Raw genomic sequence first — 20,784 nt, forward strand, 5'->3', positions numbered from 1 at the left:
AGCCTTTGCTGAAGACTTTTTTTTAATACTCCAGTTTCGAAACGCAGGTTACGTCAAGATTTATAAAAATGTTTCTTCGCTGTCATGTGGTTCTTAACCTGTTAAGCCTGTTCGGCCCATTCTAATGTTCACAAAAGAAGGTCGGACGTGCATTTAAGTGAAAACGTTAGTATTTAGAGATGATTTTAAACCTTGTTGGTGCGACCATGTTTGTCAAATAGGGGGAAAATCAGGCAAGGATAGAAATTTCACATTTCTCAACTGGTTTACTCCAATTTACTCAGGCATAGTGGCAGACACAACATTTTTTACACTGGGAATACATTATCTGAAGTCCCTAGATGTCCAAGGACACCAAGAACATGCATATGAACGTTTTTATAGTGGAGTAATTATTAATTTACTTTGGGTATGTCTTTTTCTGCATTTTTTCTGAAAATATGGCCAAGGCTTAAGAGGTTAATGGGTTTGGGTAAATGTTCAACAGACCTGAATTTGACCTTCATAGTTGCATAGTATGCATGCATGTGAGTCTGATTTACAGAGGCCGTGTGACGTCTCTACTGGCAGGAAGAAAGGAGCAACTTGTTTCTTTCTTTTGACAAATGTACTTATTGTAAGTCGCTTTGGACAAGAGCGTCTGCTAAATGACCTAAATGTAAATGTAAATGTAAAGCAACTCAGCAAGGTTTTCCTCAAATGTTAGCGTATTAGTTTGAATAATAAACACTACACCATGTGTATTTTATTTGTAAAAAATGAAGTCAGAGGAAGCTGAAACTTACAATAGATTCAATAGCTAAAAAATAGGCTGTAACTTATATCATCAAACAAAAGAGTCAGTCCTCCACTCGCCAATTAAATATTTCATAAGATGTTGTAGCTTTAGTATTAATGAAGACAAATATCCAACACAAACAAAGATTTCTCAATCTCCTAATGTCTCTAAATGCAGCAATTGAAGTTAATCAGCATAATTGATGAAGTTGATGTACTTACAGGCTTCTTGTACATTTTTCGGTTGCACCAACATAATTTAATTTACTTATCATTTGTCATTTTCGATAAAAGCGTCGGCTAAATTCATAAAATGTAATAATGTAACTCAAGAGAAACAAACTTGAAAAAGATGTCGGATGCAAGTCAAGGGAAAAAACACAAACTTTATTTTCTTCTTTTTACAAAACATTTCAGAATCAACCTCGAGAAATCATAAATCCAACACAGACCATCAAATGAAACAAAAAATCTAACTTAAACATGATCAGACAGTTTCCTCAAACAGCATCATATAGTGCTAGAGCCTTTACTTTTTTGCTGCTCTAGCACGGTAACAAAAACAAAAGTGTTAATGCAAATGACAAAAGCAACAAAGACAGACACGGCATTGTAGAACGATGAGCACATGAGCGATGCCGTGATTTTGAACGATATGACGAAAAGGCAACTGAAACTACTTTCATGATCGGATTGTGTGGATGACAAGAAGCTTTTTAAATGACACATTAAAAACCTGTTAGGCCTCAATCAGCTGCTCCTCAGTTTCCATCTGAAACGCATCAGGATGCAGAGCGCTTATGTACAGATTTACATTCCTCATGTAAAAGCAATGTGTAAATAGGAAAATGAAAATGTATTCATTTAAAGCAACAATCCATTACTGACTCATAATCTACATGCAATCAATTTGAAACAAAAGTACCTGAGCCGAAACTGCAAAGACACAAATAATTTCCCCCCTAAAAATAATGTATGGAGTTATAATCAGAGTAATGCATATTCAGGCTTCCGGAGTAAGATGTGACATTGTATTTAGGATAAAGTGGGATAAAAATACTAGCTACCTGCCATCAGATTGACATCATATTATGTGTTGGAGTGTCTAGATTAACTATGAAGTGATAGAAATACCATTTGTTCTATCTTATAGTCTACATTTTGAAATGAGAGCTGCAGTCGCTAATAAGGCCATCCATTTATATGTTTACAGAATATGCAGAAAAGTCTTGGTTTATATTTGATATCCAACATAATAGAAAATAACCTGATTACATAACATGGTATATATGTAGTCTGATTACCCTATTAATAATATTAAATAATCCATCTGTATTAGACACCGTTTTCAAAGTAAACTGCCAAATCTTAGAAATTCTAAACTTTGAGATAAATATGCATTCCTATTCTACTAGTTGTCATTCTGCAGCATATTCTATTGCACATCTAAGTGCCTGATTAAAAAAGACGCCTTATAGGTATTTTTACTGAGCAGGTAGTGTAATTGACAGCAGTTAGAACACATTATGTATTACATTCAGCTTAATTTTGAACATGGACACATGTTGGGCGTCTGTGCATCTGTTGGATAAACGTGCTAACAGCAGAAACGGATATATACGTGACGTTACCAAGGAGATACTGTGTTGGATGGCAACTGCAGAGAATCATACATACATATATATTTAAGCCTTGTGCGTATGTCGCTTGATTGTCTGACATAAGGTGGAAAAACCAATCAACTGGTTCTTTGTACACATGTAACAAATCCAATGTTTCATTAATGCGAACCAGAAGCACACAACATAATCCATATCCAGAATGGCTTGCTGCCTATCAAACCGGTGCATGCCTCTTATACATAGGTGTTATCAGATGGCAGCATGAAAAACATGATTATTATGTTCGTGGCAAATAGATAAAGCATATTGTTTTTGTTATTTTTCTTGGCGTTTTTTCATTTGTCCACCAATCGTCAGGTCGGATATTTGTGCATTACAGCGAATTACAATGGATGTTTATCGGCCTTTGCTCATGAGGTCATTTTAAATTGGAGTCTGAGTGACACATCCAGATCATGAATAGACTGGTTACGGCTTGTTCCATTCCCTTTCATCTCCTATTTGATTTTGAACTAAATTGGGATTGCAGTAATGTGTCATGCAGGTCAATCTAGAGTGCTCGTACGACACTAACACAAGCCGGCAACAGGCACACAGGAAAGCGCTTATTTCATCAATCATACAACCTGTGTAAAATAAATTAGAAAAAATATCTGCTTATTGATCTGCTGTGTTGTTGACACAGATGTAATAGATGTTTGAATAAGGACTACAAATGGTAATATATCAGAATGTGGGATGGATACGGGACAAGCTTGTGGTATAAATCTTTACTTTGCATTTACTCTCAGGTGCCTGCAGTGCGCAAAAAAATGAGGTAAAACAAAGAACAAAGAAAGCAGTGCATGAGATGCCATGAAAGGTACTAGAGAGTCAAAAAAAAGTAAAGCGATCTTTCAGAAACTGAAAACGACAGGTATTTGGATGGGTGTGAGGGATCCTGGCAACAGTGCAGACACACATGTTTACAGTAAATACTAGAAAATCATAAAAAGTCACTTAAATATCAGGACAGTCAAATACAGAGAAATAAATATAGAGGTGCAATGCCATTTGCTTAAAGGTCATGTGATGCACTGAGGGAAGATGGGTAGAAATTAGAGTGTGCCCATTCCAGTGACTTCAGACGTCAGCCTAGAACAGTCGAGGGAAGGGGGGGAGGAGGGAGGAAGAGGAGGAGGATGGGGGGGGGGGGGGGCAGACAGAGAAAATAAAACAGCTGTGAAAGAAGAACTTTCGCTTGAAAGTGAAAGTTACGCTGTGATGGCTGGCTTTGTGTTTGAGTTTGTTTGTTGTTTTCTGCACAGATTTGATACCCATATTTCCATGGACCCTTTCTCAGAAAACATTTTAACTTCTAAAAAAAAATATGGTAACATAACCATGCGATACTAAACCCTCCCATGAAGCCATGCAGTGGACAGAAAATAATGGCCGTGTAATGAAATGTGTAGAAAATGCTGTATTCCCTGACAGAGGCATCACATCACTCTTCCTTCTAACAGCATTGCTCAAGTGGCAGTCAAGTGTTTGTCTTTTTTTTCTTTGCGTTTTATGTCATTTTACATTTTTTCATTTATTTTATTCTTTCCAGACAATGACACCCTGGGACTTCATGGACAAATGGATCTAATATAGTAATGACGAAAATAAATACAATAGTATTCTTGGAATGATGCATGCTAAATAAATAAATACTTGGGAATAGTTTGCCATTTTGGGAAATGTGCTTCGTCCCCTTTTTGCTGCAGTAAAATGAGAACACCACTCTCGTGTCTGCACGCTAAAGCGATAGTTAGCTTAATTTAAGGTAGTATAATCTGCCTCCTAGCATCTTTAAAACCAACGTGATCTCACAGAAATACGTGAAAAGATCTTGAACATAATGTGAACGCAACAAAACTGCTTAGTTTTATGTAAACAACATGGTTGGGCTTAAAATAAGTAAACAAAATAAACTAGCTGCCTCCATCCTCTGCTAGGCCAAGCTAACCATAACCTGGATCTTGTTTCATATTTAACTGACAGAGATGAGAGTGGTATTGATCTTATTATCTAACGCAAAGCAAAAAAAAACTACCAGTCATTGAATATTCCAAAATGTCAAACTATTCTTAACGATACACTGGCTACATCCACTTACAACAAATCCCAGTGTTGTTAGCCTGACTGTTCTCCCACAGGCTAATGCTAAAACTGTTATGCAAAACCAAAGGGAGTCTCGGGGAAGTTCCCTAGGACACATAGAGGTTAATTGTGAAGCGGTGTTTTGTTAGCTTCAGGATGGGTGACTTCAGGATGTAGTCATGGATGAGGGGTCATTCCACATGGCAGCCACGTCCCTGAACCTGCCATTGGAATTGTGGGAAAGCAATAGCCATTAGTTCCTCAACGGACCGTCTGAAATCCCCGCCCTTAAGAAGTCAAAGACAAGAAGTCCTGTTTGTTGAGTACCGGTATGTGGGTTCTCCTGCTCTGACGCTGATAACATTTGACTTTGAGGTGCAGGTAGCCTGCGGACTTCAGTGAGGTTCGGTTTTCTCAGAAAACACATTATTTTTTTTCTGTTGATAATGAGTTAGTGGTTTTCAGAGACTATAGAGGAGAAAAAGAGACATGGCATTGCAAGAAAGATTCAACTGAAAAATATGTTCCTCTGTATTTTTACTGATAGGCACAATCCAGAATATGTGTATCTAGTTGTGGGGCTCGACAGAGCTTTTAACTTACTCTAACACACCACGGTTATCTGCTGTGTTAGGCTGGTAGAGAATCAATACCCTTGTGTGTTCTTTTGCAGATTCATCATGAAGATTTTGTCAATGTTTCCAAACTGAAGTGGGCATTTAGCATTTGATGATTTACCTATTGAAAATTCAATTTGCTAATCTGCAGGCTCCGTTCAAAGACACAGCTTTGTCTCAGGAGTTGGCATCGCTCCCATGAGCCACTTACTTGCAAAGAGTGTACTGGCTGGAACTAAATGCATTTTAAGGTCTACACTTGGGTGGAAATAAGGAACAAAAAGTAGAAAAAGCAAGAATTTCACATGAATAGCCACGTTAGTCACTTAGCTGACACATGTCAAAAACCTGACAGACATTGTCTGTTTTCTTGCAACTCGTCGAAGCATTGGTGTCACGAATGTCAGAACTAAACAAGCAAGATGTTTTATGTTATTTTCAAACCGAGTCCAAGAGTCAAGAGTTAAAAGGTTACCTGGCGTTGATGAGATACTGGGCCAGGCTGATGTTTGCAGGAGTCCCTGTGATGGTGATCTGGCGCTCTGACGAACCCTCCATGGCATTCGCAATTTTGATCTGCGCTCCAGACATCTGCCGGATCTCGTTTATTTTAGTTCCCTGGCGTCCAATGATGCAGCCTATTAGCTGGGAAAACGGCAGAAGTCTGTGTTTACGTGATACATTTATACTTAATACCCACAATGATAATTTTGGACATTTTAAGGGAAGTTTAATTGGTTGTGAAATGGTCTGGGTTTTATTTGAATACCATTCTGGAGTAAATTAAGTTTGATTAATGGCAGCAATCAATCATCAGATTGGGGGTATTCAGCTGTGTAAACAGGAAGAACTGAAGTTTCCATGATGTTATTTGTGCTTAAAACCATTATATATTTTTTAAAGAACAGGATTATCTCAGCATACATTTGCATAATACTCTATGACAAAAGTCTGAATCATTTTAGTTATCACAGTCAGCAATCTTTTTGCACAAATAACATCTCGTCAACATCACTTGAATGTATATATGTCAATCTAATTCACATCATTTGAAGAGTAGAGCATTTTGAAACGCATCCCTCAGCTCTACTCACATCATTGGGAATGGTGAGTTCATGGGTGCTGGCTGGTGGACTGGCATCCAAACCTAAATAGGGGAGCAATGGGATAAGAAAAAAGGATATTTGACTTCAAAAAGTCACCTTAAAAGGACTGCTTCTGATATTTCGGGAAACACGCCCATTCACGCCTTTGCCAAGAATAAGATGAGAAGATTGATTGTCAATAAGAGGGTCACTGTCAAACTTCTCAACTCATGCTCAGCTCTAAAGGTGCTAGCATATTCTATAGCTAGCCAGGCTAGCCAGGATACCTGTTTTCCTGCCTTTCCCAGTCGTTTTGCTAAGATAAGCTAACTGGCTGTAGCATTCGTGTGATGTCAATATTGTCATTGAATTCCTGACGACAGATTACTAAGACTTTTTTCCCAATAAATCAAAATGTTACCTTATTTCTCAATGGAACTTTGTGCTGTGGTGTTTGCATTGTGTGTGTGTGTGTGTGTGTGTGTGTGTGTGTGTGTGTGTGTGTGTGTGTGTGTGTGTGTGTGTGTGCGTGTGTGTGTGTGCGTGTGTGTATGTGTGTTACATGTATAAGAGTAACAAACATTCTCTTGATGAAAGGAAGTAAAAAATAATCAAATGTATTTATTCATGAGCCCTTCAAGTACACATGTTGGACGTGATACAGATGAATAATATTTGTACCAAGGTCCGTGTGAAACAGTTGAATTCAGATGGGGGTTATTATTCGGTTATTATTACAGTACAACGTGGCCAACCTATTTCACTGGAGGTTTTCATCTTTTAATGGAAAGTTAAGCAACCAAGAAATGCATTTGAGGACGGACGTATCCTGTTGTGAAGTGATAATGCAATTATGAATACATTATTTGAAACCCAGTGGTATTGTTTTTGCATTTCACTGGCATGATATCAGACAAAAAAATAAAAATCAAAGAACGGTAGAAACCACAGGGGTCAAGATGTGCCAAAAGAGAGAGAGAGTGGAAGGTATACGGGAAGACGGAAATGTTCTCTGGATGCAAAGAGAAGGAAGTATCTAAAGGGCTTTGTGGGTACGTACCAGGGAAAGCAGGGGTGGTCTGTCCGAGAGGGGTAAAGGGGGTTTGCTGCATAGCCAACTGGTGGAGCTTGGTCAACTGCTGAAGGGTTAGGAGGGAAAGTAGAACTAAGAGGTTACTGGTACACAGGTCACACCGAGAAATGAAGGCAACCAAAACTAGAGTGAACGAAACGGTGAGGAGAAGGAGGCCATGACACAAGGTGGTGGAGGACAAAAAAGAGAAAAAAGACATACAATGAGAGGGGTGATTGTCTGTCATGGAGTTGTAAATTGCTTTGAGGTTTGATTATTCTTCCTTTTCTACCAATTTCCTTGTAATCCTCACATATGATGTGATTTTTAAAATATGGAGAGACAAACAACTACCTTCATGAGCCGAATGAACCGACTGCAGCATTGAATTTCCATTTACCCCCTCAATTACCATGTGTCCTTCCCTTGGCACTTATATGTCAGAACTGAGAACCTTTTGGTTTTTACATGCCTGTCGGAGCAGCACCTCTCCCCCCACAGACATGGTCGCAGGGTGTCCACCCCCTGCTGTGGATCATTTCCAACAGGAACAGGGAGGGGGGGAGACGGATGCTTTCAAGCCTTCTTCTCCTTTTTAGGAGGAGTTTTAATGAGGGTGGAAGAGGGTGTCAAGCCTGTACTTGAGTGATTGTAGCGTCAACCACCACCTCCAGTGGCATCAATCACTGCCCAACTTTGAATTAGAGGATTTGACACACGGTCGCTCTGGAGATGCTTTTTACGACAAGGACAGATGAAAGCAGATTATTAATGGAGACTATATGGTCCGGCAGAATTAAAGGGGTTGTCTGCATCGAAATGACTGTCTTCATGTTTATCGTCATACCCAGTAGTTACTGTTTTGTGAGTAGCCACATCTAGTTAGAGTTCGTTCCCTTGGTTGAGCTGTAGTTCACCCTTTTTAAAGGGACAGTGTGAAGGATTTGGTCGTATCGACCAGTGTGGCTGCCTATTGCAATCCACTAAATATCTCTCCACTCTCTCCTCCCTTTCCAAGATTGCAAACACAATGATTATACACAAATTATATTCCAATTGTTGCTAATAAATCCCGCAAAATGCTACAAACCCTTTAAACCACAAGGATGGATTTGTTGGAAGCAACCGATAACTGCGGAGCTGGTTTGTCCATGTAATAAAATGCCTGCCACTACTTTTATTGTATATATTTAAGGTACAGGTGGAATTCTCGATTGATAAGAAAGAGACCCACAACTCACATCTGGATGCGGTATGGCGTACTGTCCCTGAATTGTGTAGGCCTGGAAAGATGGAAAAAACATAAGAGCAGATTTTAGCATCTCATTTCCACTAAGAGGGGGAGAAAATCACACAGAAAACAAGAACAGCTTGTTCATTCTCAGCTCCTGAAAAACCCTGTTTACACTTTAAGCTTAAATAACCATAATAATATTTCGATTGCAAATAAACTACGATTTTCAGAAACAGTAAGTGTTGCTGTGAATGACCTTGTTAGTCATTCTGAAGGACAGCACAATGTTCTCATCCCAACTCAACACATAGTGAGTCACTTTCTGATGTGCTGGGAAGGCCAGTTCGCCAAAAACCATGACGCTCCAATACGGTGGCAGTAAACACGTTGTTCACAGTTGTGAATTCAACTCAAACACTTTCTTAGATTTAGGCAACAAAAATCCTTACTTAGGTTAAAAAAAACATCATGGTTTAGCTTAAAATAACTACATTAACTAAGTGAAACTTAAAAAATGGAACATAAGAACAGAAAAAAACAACCACCAATCCTCTAGAAAAGCTCTTCATCTTCTTATTATTCAAACAAAGATAACATATTTTACAATCCCAGTGTCTATAGATTAGATATCCATTTATAATAAAATAATAATACTAAAACAAACTTTTTTTTTAGGTTACAAGGGCACAATAACACAAAGTGATGCGATCCAAAGTGAAACCATTTAAAACTACACAAGTAAAAAAATTGCTGATGCAGGGTTTTACTATACTGCAAAGGTACTTGTGTGTGGCCCTGTGTTCACTCTTCTTTCCCAAAATAGGCTCGTCTATTAGGCTTCAGTCGTGGCTAATGATCCATTTAATATTCAATTCTATTTATAGTGTCATATCATAACAAAAGTTATCTTAGGACATTTTTTACATAGGGCAGGACGAGAGCACGCTCATGAATTTCAAAGTTTATCTTTTTCAAAGACCCAACATAACCCAGGAGCAAACGTCAGAAGCACGACAGTGGCGAGAAAGCAGTAGGAGGAGAATTAAAGTAAAGAAAATCCCAAAAATTGGAGTCATCACAAGTCGTTATATGAAGTGTCTCTAAAACGTTCAAATGCATCCAACTGCTTTTATCCCAGAACCGCATTCTCTGGAAGCAAAGTGTTTTTATTTGAGTTTTTATTTCATGCACACAGCAAAGCCTGGCCCACCTCCATAACACGTTTTAAAGCAGTTTAATAATGTCGCATACATCTACCCTTGCTACTCACAGTGCACCGGCATATCTGCACGACCAAGAAAACCAATGCTGTGCTCGTTCTAACGAGGACAGCCTCATTTGTTAAAAAAAAAAAGGGTTGTGGTGGCATACGAGTGTGTGTGCACGTGAAAAGTAAAAAAGGCTTGGAGGACCGAGTATTGGCTGATGCTGCAGTAAAAGGAACAGGTTGGCTGTAGGCACAAAGGAACAAACTGCAGCTAGCTCAGCTCTTACCTGGCCACCAGAAAAAATGACCGGGGTGGAGGCGGGCTTTGGGCGATAAGGGATGGTGGCACCTTTTGGTGGAGACTAAGAGAACGGGAAAAGAGAGAGAGGAGAGGCAATGTCAGCATGTTCTTATTTTATTTGGAAAAAAACTTGCTCGGAGTAAGATTTAGATCCATAGCACTCACTCTCACATCTGTAGGTCTAATATTTTAGCTTAGCTTAGCTTAACTCTTAATGTAACATGTCACATCTTGCAGGAGGTTATGATTTTACTGGGGGTCCTATGCCGGACTATTTCTTGGTCGGGTGGCAGTGATTTTGCGTAAGCATATTTCCTGAAATGTTGAACTACATCTTTATACTGTAGTACTATATTGCTTTTATATATAAAGTATTGCTTTTAATCAAATACTGTGTGTTATTCACAGTATGGAGCAGAGGATTCATTATAAAACCATACAGGGAAAGCATCCATTCATTCATACACTTGGAAAAGCACATGTATTCTCCAAGTAATCCCATTTCCCAATGTTGCATCAAGCAACAGAATAACAGCAGAAAAATCCCTCTTGAGACTCTTGTACGACGGAATATTAGGGCCACTGTAGTAAAAAAACAAACGGAACCAAGAGAGGTGGGCAATATTCCAAGAAAAAAAGTAGCAGATTTGCTACTTTATTACGATGCTAACAACAGGCATCTATGCTAGCTAACTTCCCATGATTGTCACATTTATTTTTGTAATTAATACATCACAACGTGTGCTACATTTACTTTATAAAGTCGCAGATTTGCTACTTTATTATCATTATCATGAAGGAAGTAAACAGGTTGCTCGACCGGATGTTTGCCGTTGCTGTGTCAACAAGTGAAAGCTACCGCTAGCATCTTAGCCCAGCCAGCCAATCAATAAACACACATAAGATGACAATTTGGCCCATGTAAAAAAAAAAAAACAATAACCATCAATGATGATGCGTTGTCACATGTTGTGATGTATAAAGAATAAATGCGACATTCATGAGAAGTTAGCTAGCATAGATTTATAGCAAATTTGCTACTACTACTTTTTCTCCCTGAATATTGCCCATATCTCACTCCGTTTTTTTTTTTTTTTCCCTACAGTGGCCCTAATACGGCGTTGTGTCACTAACTGTAAAAAATGTTCTAATTTGCTTGCAGCTTTTGAAAACAGAAACGTATTCATGGAGTCATGGAGCTCCGAGGTATACTACAGTACAAAGACCTGGCGCGCATGAAACCCTAATGGTCATTAAACGCACCACCACCACCACCACCACCTCTCTATTCTATCTTACAAATCTGCCAGCAGGCAGGTGATTTCAGTGAGAAGACGACAGTCCATTTGTGGACTTACTATAATGACAGAGATTCCTGCTGTGCTGCAGCAACATGACTGTTCAAGAGACGGTGGAGAGGGCTTAATTAGATTCCCTCTGTCGCTGCTGCACTGTTGAGGCAGGACTATTCACTTAGGTATGTGCTTTAAATACGATGTGAAGAAACAGCAACAGGAAGCCTTCTCCGGTTACGGAAATAAGCTTCCTGATGATTCACCTGGATAGGTCAAGTGGTGACTACAAATTGCTTTGTACACCACAGTTTCTAATATCGTTCTGCAACAGAATGGAAAGTAGACAGATAGACACAAATTGCACTCTCGGGGTCCCAATTACGCAAACAAGATTGCTTGTCAAGTTGACATTTATGGAGAACAATAATCAGGTATTTTCTAATTAGCTTTTTTTGTCAAGATTTAACACACTGATTCCCATTCAAAAATCAATTCCTGAGAAAAATGTGTTTCACCCCCACAAGCAACGAGGATAACTACTTGTGGAAACATGGTGTATCAACTTGTTCAGAAACTGTTCAATACTGGCTTTCGTACATTTTGCATGAATAAATAAATAAATTCTAGCGCTTAAATAAAATCTTGCAAAATCTCTACCTCCAGCATGACCACACAGATTTGTTTGACACATTGGATGATGGCTTCTGGAGTCCCGGAGATTGTCACTGCGCGTTCTGTGGAGTTGGGCAGCATGTCCCCTGCCACCTGGACCTGGGCCCCTGTGGACTGGAGTAGAGTAAGGGACTTTGAGGGACAATGTCGAGAGGATTCAGTTCTCAGTCGTACAGGCTGTGCATTATCATTATGTTTATTAATCATACTTAGACCAGGGGAATAACATGTATGGTTCTTGAAAATGGGGATAGTTCTCCTTTAAATATTCAAACAATGTACTGGCAATGACACTGACTCTGATATCTGTATAGCATTTTGGATTATTCATAACAAATAAATTGATATCATACCTCTCTCATTTCTTTTATTTTGGAGCCTCCTTTACCGATGAGGGAGCCACACTGGCTGGCTGGCACCACAAGCCTTAAAGTGACCGGGGGCTTGCTGGTTGCTGGGCTGTTGCTCATGGAATTGATTATGTCCTGGAAAAGAAAGAACGCATATTTCATATTTGCAGTGGAAATATTTCCCTCAATGTGACCCAAACAAATCAATGATGCATGTCCATATAAATCAGCTTACGAAGTGAAAGGTCAGGACGAACGAGCTGGAAAGAGACACGTGTTTGAATCATTCTTTCATATCTCTCCTGCTCGGTGAATGAGCACCGCTCTTTGGCTTTTACACTAAACACCAAGTGCCTTAGTCCAGCAGATTTCACACATGACACAGAGGACACAGCGGTGGGTCTCCTCTTACAAGTTAAAGCCACAGTACGTATTATATCAATTAGATGAGTCACGTAAGGACGGGATAACAGGAAAAGGTCACAGAAAGGAGATGTAACTTCACCTCACCTCTACAAAGTATGTATAGGGATCGTTAAGGATTCAACACTCATCTAACACGACACTAATAAACTCCAGAAATACAGATGTTTTCATAAAAAATGTCAAAGGTCTTTGGACATTATCGATGCTGAGCCATGAATGAATGACTAGATAAAGAATCGCCTATTTCTTATCATACCTCTTCAAATTTGTAGGCAATCATAGCAAAAGCCTTGAAGATGGTGTCTGTTGGTCCAGTAATGGTGACAATCCTCTCTGGACAGTTCCCCTCAGAAATATTGATTCGCGCTCCGCTCTGAGGGGAAACAACACGAACATACTGTCAATACGGTCCATGTAGGTGATGCACACCTTAATCCAGGGATACATATTTTTCACCAAATCGGAATAATCTATTCACCACTAGTGAACTGGAGACGCTACAATATTCGAATGTGACATGAGTTTTTCCTTCGTTTTAAGCAAGTTGTATTCCTCAGTGTTTTCTTTTAATCGCATTTTGACTTCCTTGAGAAAAGTGTATATATTTATATTGACTGAAACTCACCTCTTCTCGCATCTTTTTTACAGTTTCCCCTTTCTGCAAAAAAAGGAAATTCAAATGTTTTTACTGGTTATTTATAAAGTATATATACACACACATATTTTTGTGATCCAATAAAAATGACATACCTTTCCAATTATACTCCCAACCTCCTGCATTAAGAAAACAAACAAGAGAGAAAAACATGGATTTTAAGGATTCCAGATTGAAGAATAAAAACTCCAGATTGATTGACCGATGGGTGCCATTGTATTATCGGCTGAAATCGGGCGGTACTGCCTCACATGAGCACTCGTCATATTTTATTTGACAGGAAGAAAAGATGTCTGGATTTTGATATGAAAATACGAAGACATTCCTTTTCTTTTCCATGTGTTGTTAAATGGTGCATGTCAATGGGGATGCGATATCAAAGTGTTCAAAAGTCACTTTTTATTTCATCTCGGATACGTATTGATATTCATTAAATACTCTCACTCTTTCCCTCAAATATTGTTTCCATTTCCTTCGTTTCTACAAAACTGTTACTCAAAATGAATAACAAATACTACCTTTGTTACTTGCTACAATTCTGTAAACATGTTCCTGCTTTACCCTACTTTTTTATCCATTTAATCATCCATGATTTATCAACTGTCCATCCCTCACAAATGCCACATTTTCTCTTTCCATGCATTCAGAAAATGTTTTCCAATAGAGAACACTGAAGAGTCAACACATTCATGTGAGGGGCATCCAGGATGACACATACTCCACCTTCACACGTTCCTTCACATGCCCTACACTGCCCCCAACTCTGTGGCAGGCTCCATCTTCTGGCAGGCTCCGGGGCCTTAATGGGCCAGTCTGGCTGCAGGGTTATTCCAACTGTCACCGGGTCACTGGTGTCTGGAACTCCTGCATGAGCGGCCGTGCAGTGTTGGTGAATCATTGGGATGCAGACTGATTGGCATATAAAGCAAGGGGGGGATTTCTGGCCCGATTCTTAGTGGCTCAGACCCCAACGCCTTCGCCTGCTCAGTGGAGACGTGTAGTGTGCCATTCCCAATGACCGAGCAGCCCGATGACCTTAAAGACTCATAGAAATTGCCCTTGCCAAACTGCATACTTAAAAATAAGTGAAGTTGCTTAGAGCTATTAGTTATTGTGGACAAGAGCTTTAGCACCTTACTGCAGTAGGGGCAGGAAAGCAAATGCCACATCATAAACAATTGGCCAACACACACACACATACACCGCACACACACACACTCTGACTACCTCTTAAACTGACAGGGGAGGAGAGAGAGCACACTACACATAAGAGCCAGAATTTAAAAAAGGAATCACTGTTGGTGTCCACTGACACCGAGCCCTGGGAAACCCTTGAAAAGGCGAAGGGCAGACAACAACACACTGAGCAGAGTTGGTGGAAGTCTATCACTCTTTAAGTCCGCGAGTGGAGTTTCTACTTGTTATCACCCATCCTGATCCCAGAGGCTCACACTGTGTAATAACACAAGATAGTGTAGTGAGGTGAAGAGCGGCACTGAAAGACACAGGACTGCTGCTGTCCAGCTACCAAGATGTTCTTATGTAGAGAAAAGAGTGCTGCAAGTCATACTGAGGGCGTACGAAGGAGCAAACTATAGTGGAGCTAAAATCAGAGCTCAGCACTTTTCATTTTGAACACTAAAGGTCATTAGGTCATTTATTCCCAGGTGGATGTCTGCTGAGCAGAACCTGCTGTCATCGTGAGTCTGGGACAGGAGGGGCAGCATCACACCAAGGAGAGTTCATGTTCATCTTTCACAATGAAACGACGTACAGATGTATTTGTTTTTTTCATTTCCTGTCAGTATATGATATACAAATGGTGATTTAGTGGGTGAAGTATTCCTTTTAAAAGATAATAAATGACTTAAAGGCCCCTTCAAAGAAGAAACAAAATGCCCACAAGTGTTTCTTTTTGCCGCAGCAAGCAGAAATGTTTGTGCCTGCTTACTTTTCCATGCATGAGGAGGCGGATGGTAAGGGTGACATTAAGGCCACCGTCTGACTGGACTTTGGTGGGCTCCATGCTGGGGGGAGGGGGGGTGGGGGTGACACCAAAGCACCGTCCTGGAATGGGATGTCCTCAGAAGTAGAACAGGTGGGTATTCCAGCCAGCCAGTCACCTGCCAAAAACAACATCACACAAAAACATATTATATATATAATTATACATGTTTAAGCATCCATCCATTTTCCTTATTTTAAGGGCATATATTTAAACAAACAGAAATACCAGATGATACATAACTTCTGTTCTGTCGTGTTGCACTACTACAGCAAAAAAAGGTCTCTTTTTGCATTCTGTCGATTGCAAAACATAGAACATTATACAATTGTGTGTGTGTTTCTAGAAATGTATTATCCACAAATCCCCCAAAAACTCATCTAAAAGGTCACCACACATCTCAAGCTGCAGCCTAAAATTGTGCTGAAAAATGGGGGCTAAATATAAAACACTGTAACGGGGAGTCTGCAAATACAGCGCAGCTAAGCATTACTTTTATGTGTTCCCATCACACAACGCAATTAGATTTCTGCTCCTCCAGGTATTCACTCAAACAAAGAAGGAACCAGCTTGTGTTGTTTATAATTGGAGCCCACAGTTCACAAGGGGGAGCAATTCAGCTAACATGTTATATGGTACAACACGCCGGGGATTAACAAATCATAACACTGACCACCAAAAGGGTCACAACTATTAATTTGTCACAAACGGATCACACTAAGGATTAGAGTAAATGACGATAATGAATGTGTTCGCCTAAACCCCTGAGAAAGCTCTGCGTAATAATGTCCACTTCGAGGTGCCGCGTGATGACTTGCAGAATACTTGGTGGCAAAGTCTTCTTTTCCTCCAGTGCCCTCAAAATAGTTGGTCAAATTACTTTGCTCCCCTTTGCCTTTGCTACTAAGTCAAAGGCAAACATGACAGCCTGTAGCATGATGGCCGCTTGCCAGCTTCTGTGCTCGCTTGCTTGCAGAGGAGCTGCGGCGACGAGTGGAGGCCTTCACGGTGCTTCACGTTGAAGGTGGTGGGGACGGCAGCTTGGCAGACCGTCACCGATAGTTTGCCAATGGATGAGGAGGGCATTTCCATGAGGGGCTCTTCCTCAGGCCACTTGGGAGCACTGAAGGCTTCTAATAATGAGGAATACAAGCAACAGCACCTTCCTCCTTCTCTTTTTTAGGACGTGCCTTCGAGGATACCCGCAGAACCAGCTGTTCGAAGGTCTCTTTGGTGGAGTAAACCAGCAAGACCCACCAGCCAGACTTCCTCTGCTGTGGTCCAGCTTCCCAGAGCCCTGGAATGTCACTGAGGGCCTTTCACCGGAGTCCATGGGGGACACTGAAAAGGGGTTTACTGCAATCCCCCTCTGCTGGATCAAAGTCTGGCATCCATCAGCCCCGGGCCTCTTTCTCCGGCAGGAGGAAACACATGCCACCATCTCCTCAGGACTAGGTCTGTGCTCGCCTCACTCAACACTCTCACCAGCGTGCCGCTCAGGTGGCTGCAGCACAAAATAGAAAGACACCAGTGCCATTAATTCAACGTGTTGCGATTCCTCCTCCCCCGTCGAGATATCTCATCATAGCAGCTGCGACCCAGCAAGCTCCTCGCCATCGGGGTAAGGGCCAGCTACCGGGCCCCATCTTCTTACGGAGCAACGGTCAGCGTGGCACTGCCACAGACCCTCATCGGCTATCTATCAATACATGGACGTCAAGGCTAGTAGAAAGAGGCTACATGTCGCCAGCCCCACCCTGCCCCTGTTTCTTGGGGTGGTGGCAACTATGATGTCATCTTGGGAGGTAAGGCGCTGGTGCCTTTACACAGGAAAAGGGATCAGGGTTTAAGATGACCTAATCCTTATGGCCCCCTATCAGGAGAAATGTACTCCCCGCACAGAGGAAGTCATACAGCACCAGCAAATACTGCGCTCTGGCTCTCCACTCCCCGGCCAGTCGTTTACTTGTTTTCACCTGGGTCTTGATATGAATTTAGTCCCCATGAGAGCAAAGCGAAACTCTCTCGTGTCACATATTGCACCCCACAGAGTGTCATCACCACTCTGTGGTTGTCCCCCTTGGGAGTCCTCCACATGAGAGAGATCCAGCTGCCTTTGCTACGATTCAGTTCGGCAAAAGAGGTTATTACTGACCATCCCTCCCTCACTGCAGTCAGTCGTCACGGCTGTTCTGGATGATGATGATGATGATGATGATGATGATGATGATGACAGAAAGATGCCCCTTTCCCAGAAGGTAATAATCCCAAAGAAGTTAAAAGAAGTGACCCTTGTACTCGAGACTTCAATGGTTACTTCAAGTAACCGCGGAAGCATTTGGCTTAAAGTCACCAGTTAAAATAGTCACTTGTTAAAGTGAAGCACCTGTTTCTCTGATCCTGTCAGATTTCTGTTGAACTCCATTCCACTGTTGGAATATTGATTCTGACAACCAAACAAGCAACAAGACATTTTAATGCTGGTTTCAATCTGATGTTTAAACCTTGCTAACTCATGTGGATAATGCAGGAAAAACACCACTTCTGTTGCCAACATGGGCATGCATTTTTATTTATTTTTTTTGCCTCGGCTGTGAAAGGGTCTTATGTTGCTGGCTGTGGAAAACCAGCTGTCAAAACCTCCCTTTATCCCACTGCACATGACCGCACATATAAAAGGAGCATTTTACTGTCACAGGTTTCAATTCACAAAGCAGATGAATAGCATTTGTCAAGGGATGACATTTTGATCATATTATTCTATACTTTTTTTTACACCAAAACTGTTAATCATATCGATAAATGCTGCTTATCTCATACCCGTGGAGCTCGTGCAGATGAGCATATAAAACATGGAAATATTTAAAAAGGTACTTTGCAGAGGTTTTGGCAGAAAATGGCATTCAAATGGACACACACAGCAAGCACTTGGCTTTTTGCCTTCTGTAGTTCAAATCATCAGAGCATGCTGCATTTCTAAATATAGCAGAGGACCAATTAAACTTGCCATTGCTTGCCAGGAACATCTTTGAGATTATAACCCTGAACAAGCGTTGTCCTTTTGTTTGGGTTAAACATCACCTGCTAGCTGCTGCGTTCTATTAGCACGTTTTCCTCGGCAGCAGAGCACTTTCTAAGATTTTCCAAAATGGTCTCTCAGCCATTAACAGCCTTGATGCATTTGGAAAAGTGGTCTGTAGCAAAGCACAAAAGGGATGGTTGAATATGTCGGTGGATAGACGTGCGAGGAGGCTTTTGTTGCAGCACTTCACTCTGCGAGCAGCCATCCTGCCCGACCCATTTGCCTGAAAAGCGGGTTGTAAACCTGTCATCTCCAATCAGCTGGCCTGATTGGAGATCTCAGCCTAAATTACTATCGCAAGCTCACGACCCCTTGCATTGTTCCTCTGCCTCCTAGCATTAGCTTGGAAGGTTAACACAGTGTATTGGTGCGTGTCCGCTAATAAGCCATGCAAGCTGCCGTTTCCTTCAGTTTGACCATAAAATAATCCGCTGAGAGACGCTGTCGGTAGTCTCTAATTGAGAACATCAAATCCATCCAATACTGATTCCTAATAGAATAATATTGACACAGCTAACTTACCCGTTTCTATATAATATATTCAAATAATAATTTCTGTTGCAAACTGAAATCCATGTTCCAGTAAAAATCATTTCATGGTAACACCCTATTGTTTGGTTTGCTTTTGAACATATTGAATGATGATTTCATCGTTCTACTAATATATTTGATATTAACAGGACAAGACATAACATCTCATCCAATCAGAGCGAATTACCGGAAAAAGTCAAAAACATTTGTCTGCCGTTATTGTTTTTTACCCCCAAGACGTCACACTGCATGTACATAAAAATAGTCGCCAAGCAGACGGGTCCTGGGATAAAGCATTTACTATGAGAATCACAAAATGTGACCCCAGAAATATCTAACATTCATAGTGTATAATTATTTGTAATTGTTCAGAAAACATTTACCTTTTTCTGGAGCTCCAAACAGTTGACCACCACTTCCGCTGATATCAAAAAGATTAACAAAATAGAATTTAAATATTATATCCCCCTATCTCTAAGACGAGATGAATTACTGGGACGCCATTGGCCGGGACACGGAGTCATGTGGCCCGTGCATCACAACTTGACGTCACCTTTGGCAACCTTACCCCCCCACCCCTGTCTAGCTGCTTCGTCATGTTTTGACCATTGCATTGGTCTCATTTACATGGGCAGAAGACGTGATGCCCCAGATTAGGATGCCCCCTTGAGGTGTGGGGGGGTTGGAGGTGGCAAACAATGGAAATGGCTGCCTGGATATTCTGAGTGACATGTCAGCGGAGCCATCAAACATCGTAGCTCAACGCTACCGTCGGCGGTGCAGCAGAGATCAGCTTCTGTAACGCCTCTCTGATGTTCGCAGTGTTGCCATGACGTGTGAACATCACCATCAGCATTTCCCTGCGACACACAACGGCAAACTCAGCATCATAACACAACGCTCTGGTTCACAGTGGAGTGGAATACACAGTAACCCTCGGCTGGAATATTTTACTGGTAAAACCCAATAGAAACAAGTCGTGTTGACAAACATCCAAACGGCCACACAGCTGTGATTCTTATGCCACTCTGTTGCTACCAGCCAACAGAATGACTACTAATCACTTATGAAATTGAATGATTCCATTTCTCCGCTGAGGGAGGACTCTGTCTCACACATTCTCTATCACATTTTGTGATTGACTGATTTGCAATTACTTTCCAGGTCAATAAAAACACACACAAACTTCTTCTTTTTTTTCTTATCTTACTGTGCTGGTCTTATGTATGTTTGTTTGATTAATTTCCCACCATCCAGATAACCCCTATCAGTGTCCTAGTTACTTTTCATGACTTTCATTTTCAATAAAAGCAGATATGGCCATGTTCTAATTGAATTCAGCCAAATAATATTCAATAGAAATGGCTTTACGCCTGAGGGAAGTCACCAGAAGGCAGCAACAGAAATGTCTTTTCCATGCAAATGTGAATGACTTCAGCAGCAGCAGACAGACCACCCCTGCAGCCACAATTACATCATTAACATCATCCTTCCAAAATGCGACAAAGTCAGACAACTTGGTTGCGGGTGAAATGGCACATCACAAGGTCAGAAATGAAATAAATCATATGCAACCGTGTGGCCTGTTCTCTGTGTATTGTCTACCAAAACATCGGAAATGAAAGATACTATATCCACATTGCAGCCACAACAAGTAGTACATTTAGGCTACGTGCCTGTCATCTTTTGCACACACATTTTCCTTAATCAGATAACGGTGCATAAC

At 40.9% G+C, this 20,784-nt stretch overlaps 1 protein-coding gene across 4 annotated transcripts in view; it reads right to left on the reverse strand.

Annotated features, from left to right (window-relative positions):
• Nucleotides 1–1,078: 1,078 nt before the first annotated feature.
• Nucleotides 1,079–20,784, reverse strand: part of pcbp3 (poly(rC) binding protein 3) — a 30,750-nt gene continuing 11,044 nt past the window's right edge. The window contains exons 4-15 of one of the 4 annotated variants that reach the window (XM_084023822.1): nt 15,392–15,563; nt 13,536–13,559; nt 13,411–13,443; nt 13,042–13,158; nt 12,363–12,494; nt 11,995–12,123; nt 10,029–10,103; nt 8,542–8,583; nt 7,289–7,364; nt 6,238–6,290; nt 5,619–5,788; nt 1,079–3,533 (exon numbers count right to left, since the gene is read on the reverse strand). In XM_084023822.1, coding sequence (XP_083879948.1) covers nt 3,497–3,533; nt 5,619–5,788; nt 6,238–6,290; nt 7,289–7,364; nt 8,542–8,583; nt 10,029–10,103; nt 11,995–12,123; nt 12,363–12,494; nt 13,042–13,158; nt 13,411–13,443; nt 13,536–13,559; nt 15,392–15,466 — 963 coding nt within the window. In that variant the 5' untranslated portion in view covers nt 15,467–15,563 and the 3' untranslated portion in view covers nt 1,079–3,496. Of the gene's footprint in view, nt 3,534–3,553; nt 4,748–5,618; nt 5,789–6,237; nt 6,291–7,288; nt 7,368–8,541; nt 8,584–10,028; nt 10,104–11,994; nt 12,124–12,362; nt 12,495–13,041; nt 13,159–13,410; nt 13,444–13,535; nt 13,560–15,391; nt 15,564–20,784 lie in introns of those variants that run through there. The other 3 variants (XM_084023821.1, XM_084023820.1, XM_084023819.1) reach the window with 3 other exon arrangements.

Source organism: Eutrigla gurnardus (genome assembly GCF_963514095.1).
Source record: "Eutrigla gurnardus genome assembly, chromosome: 12".
NCBI lineage: Eukaryota > Metazoa > Chordata > Actinopteri > Perciformes > Triglidae > Eutrigla > Eutrigla gurnardus.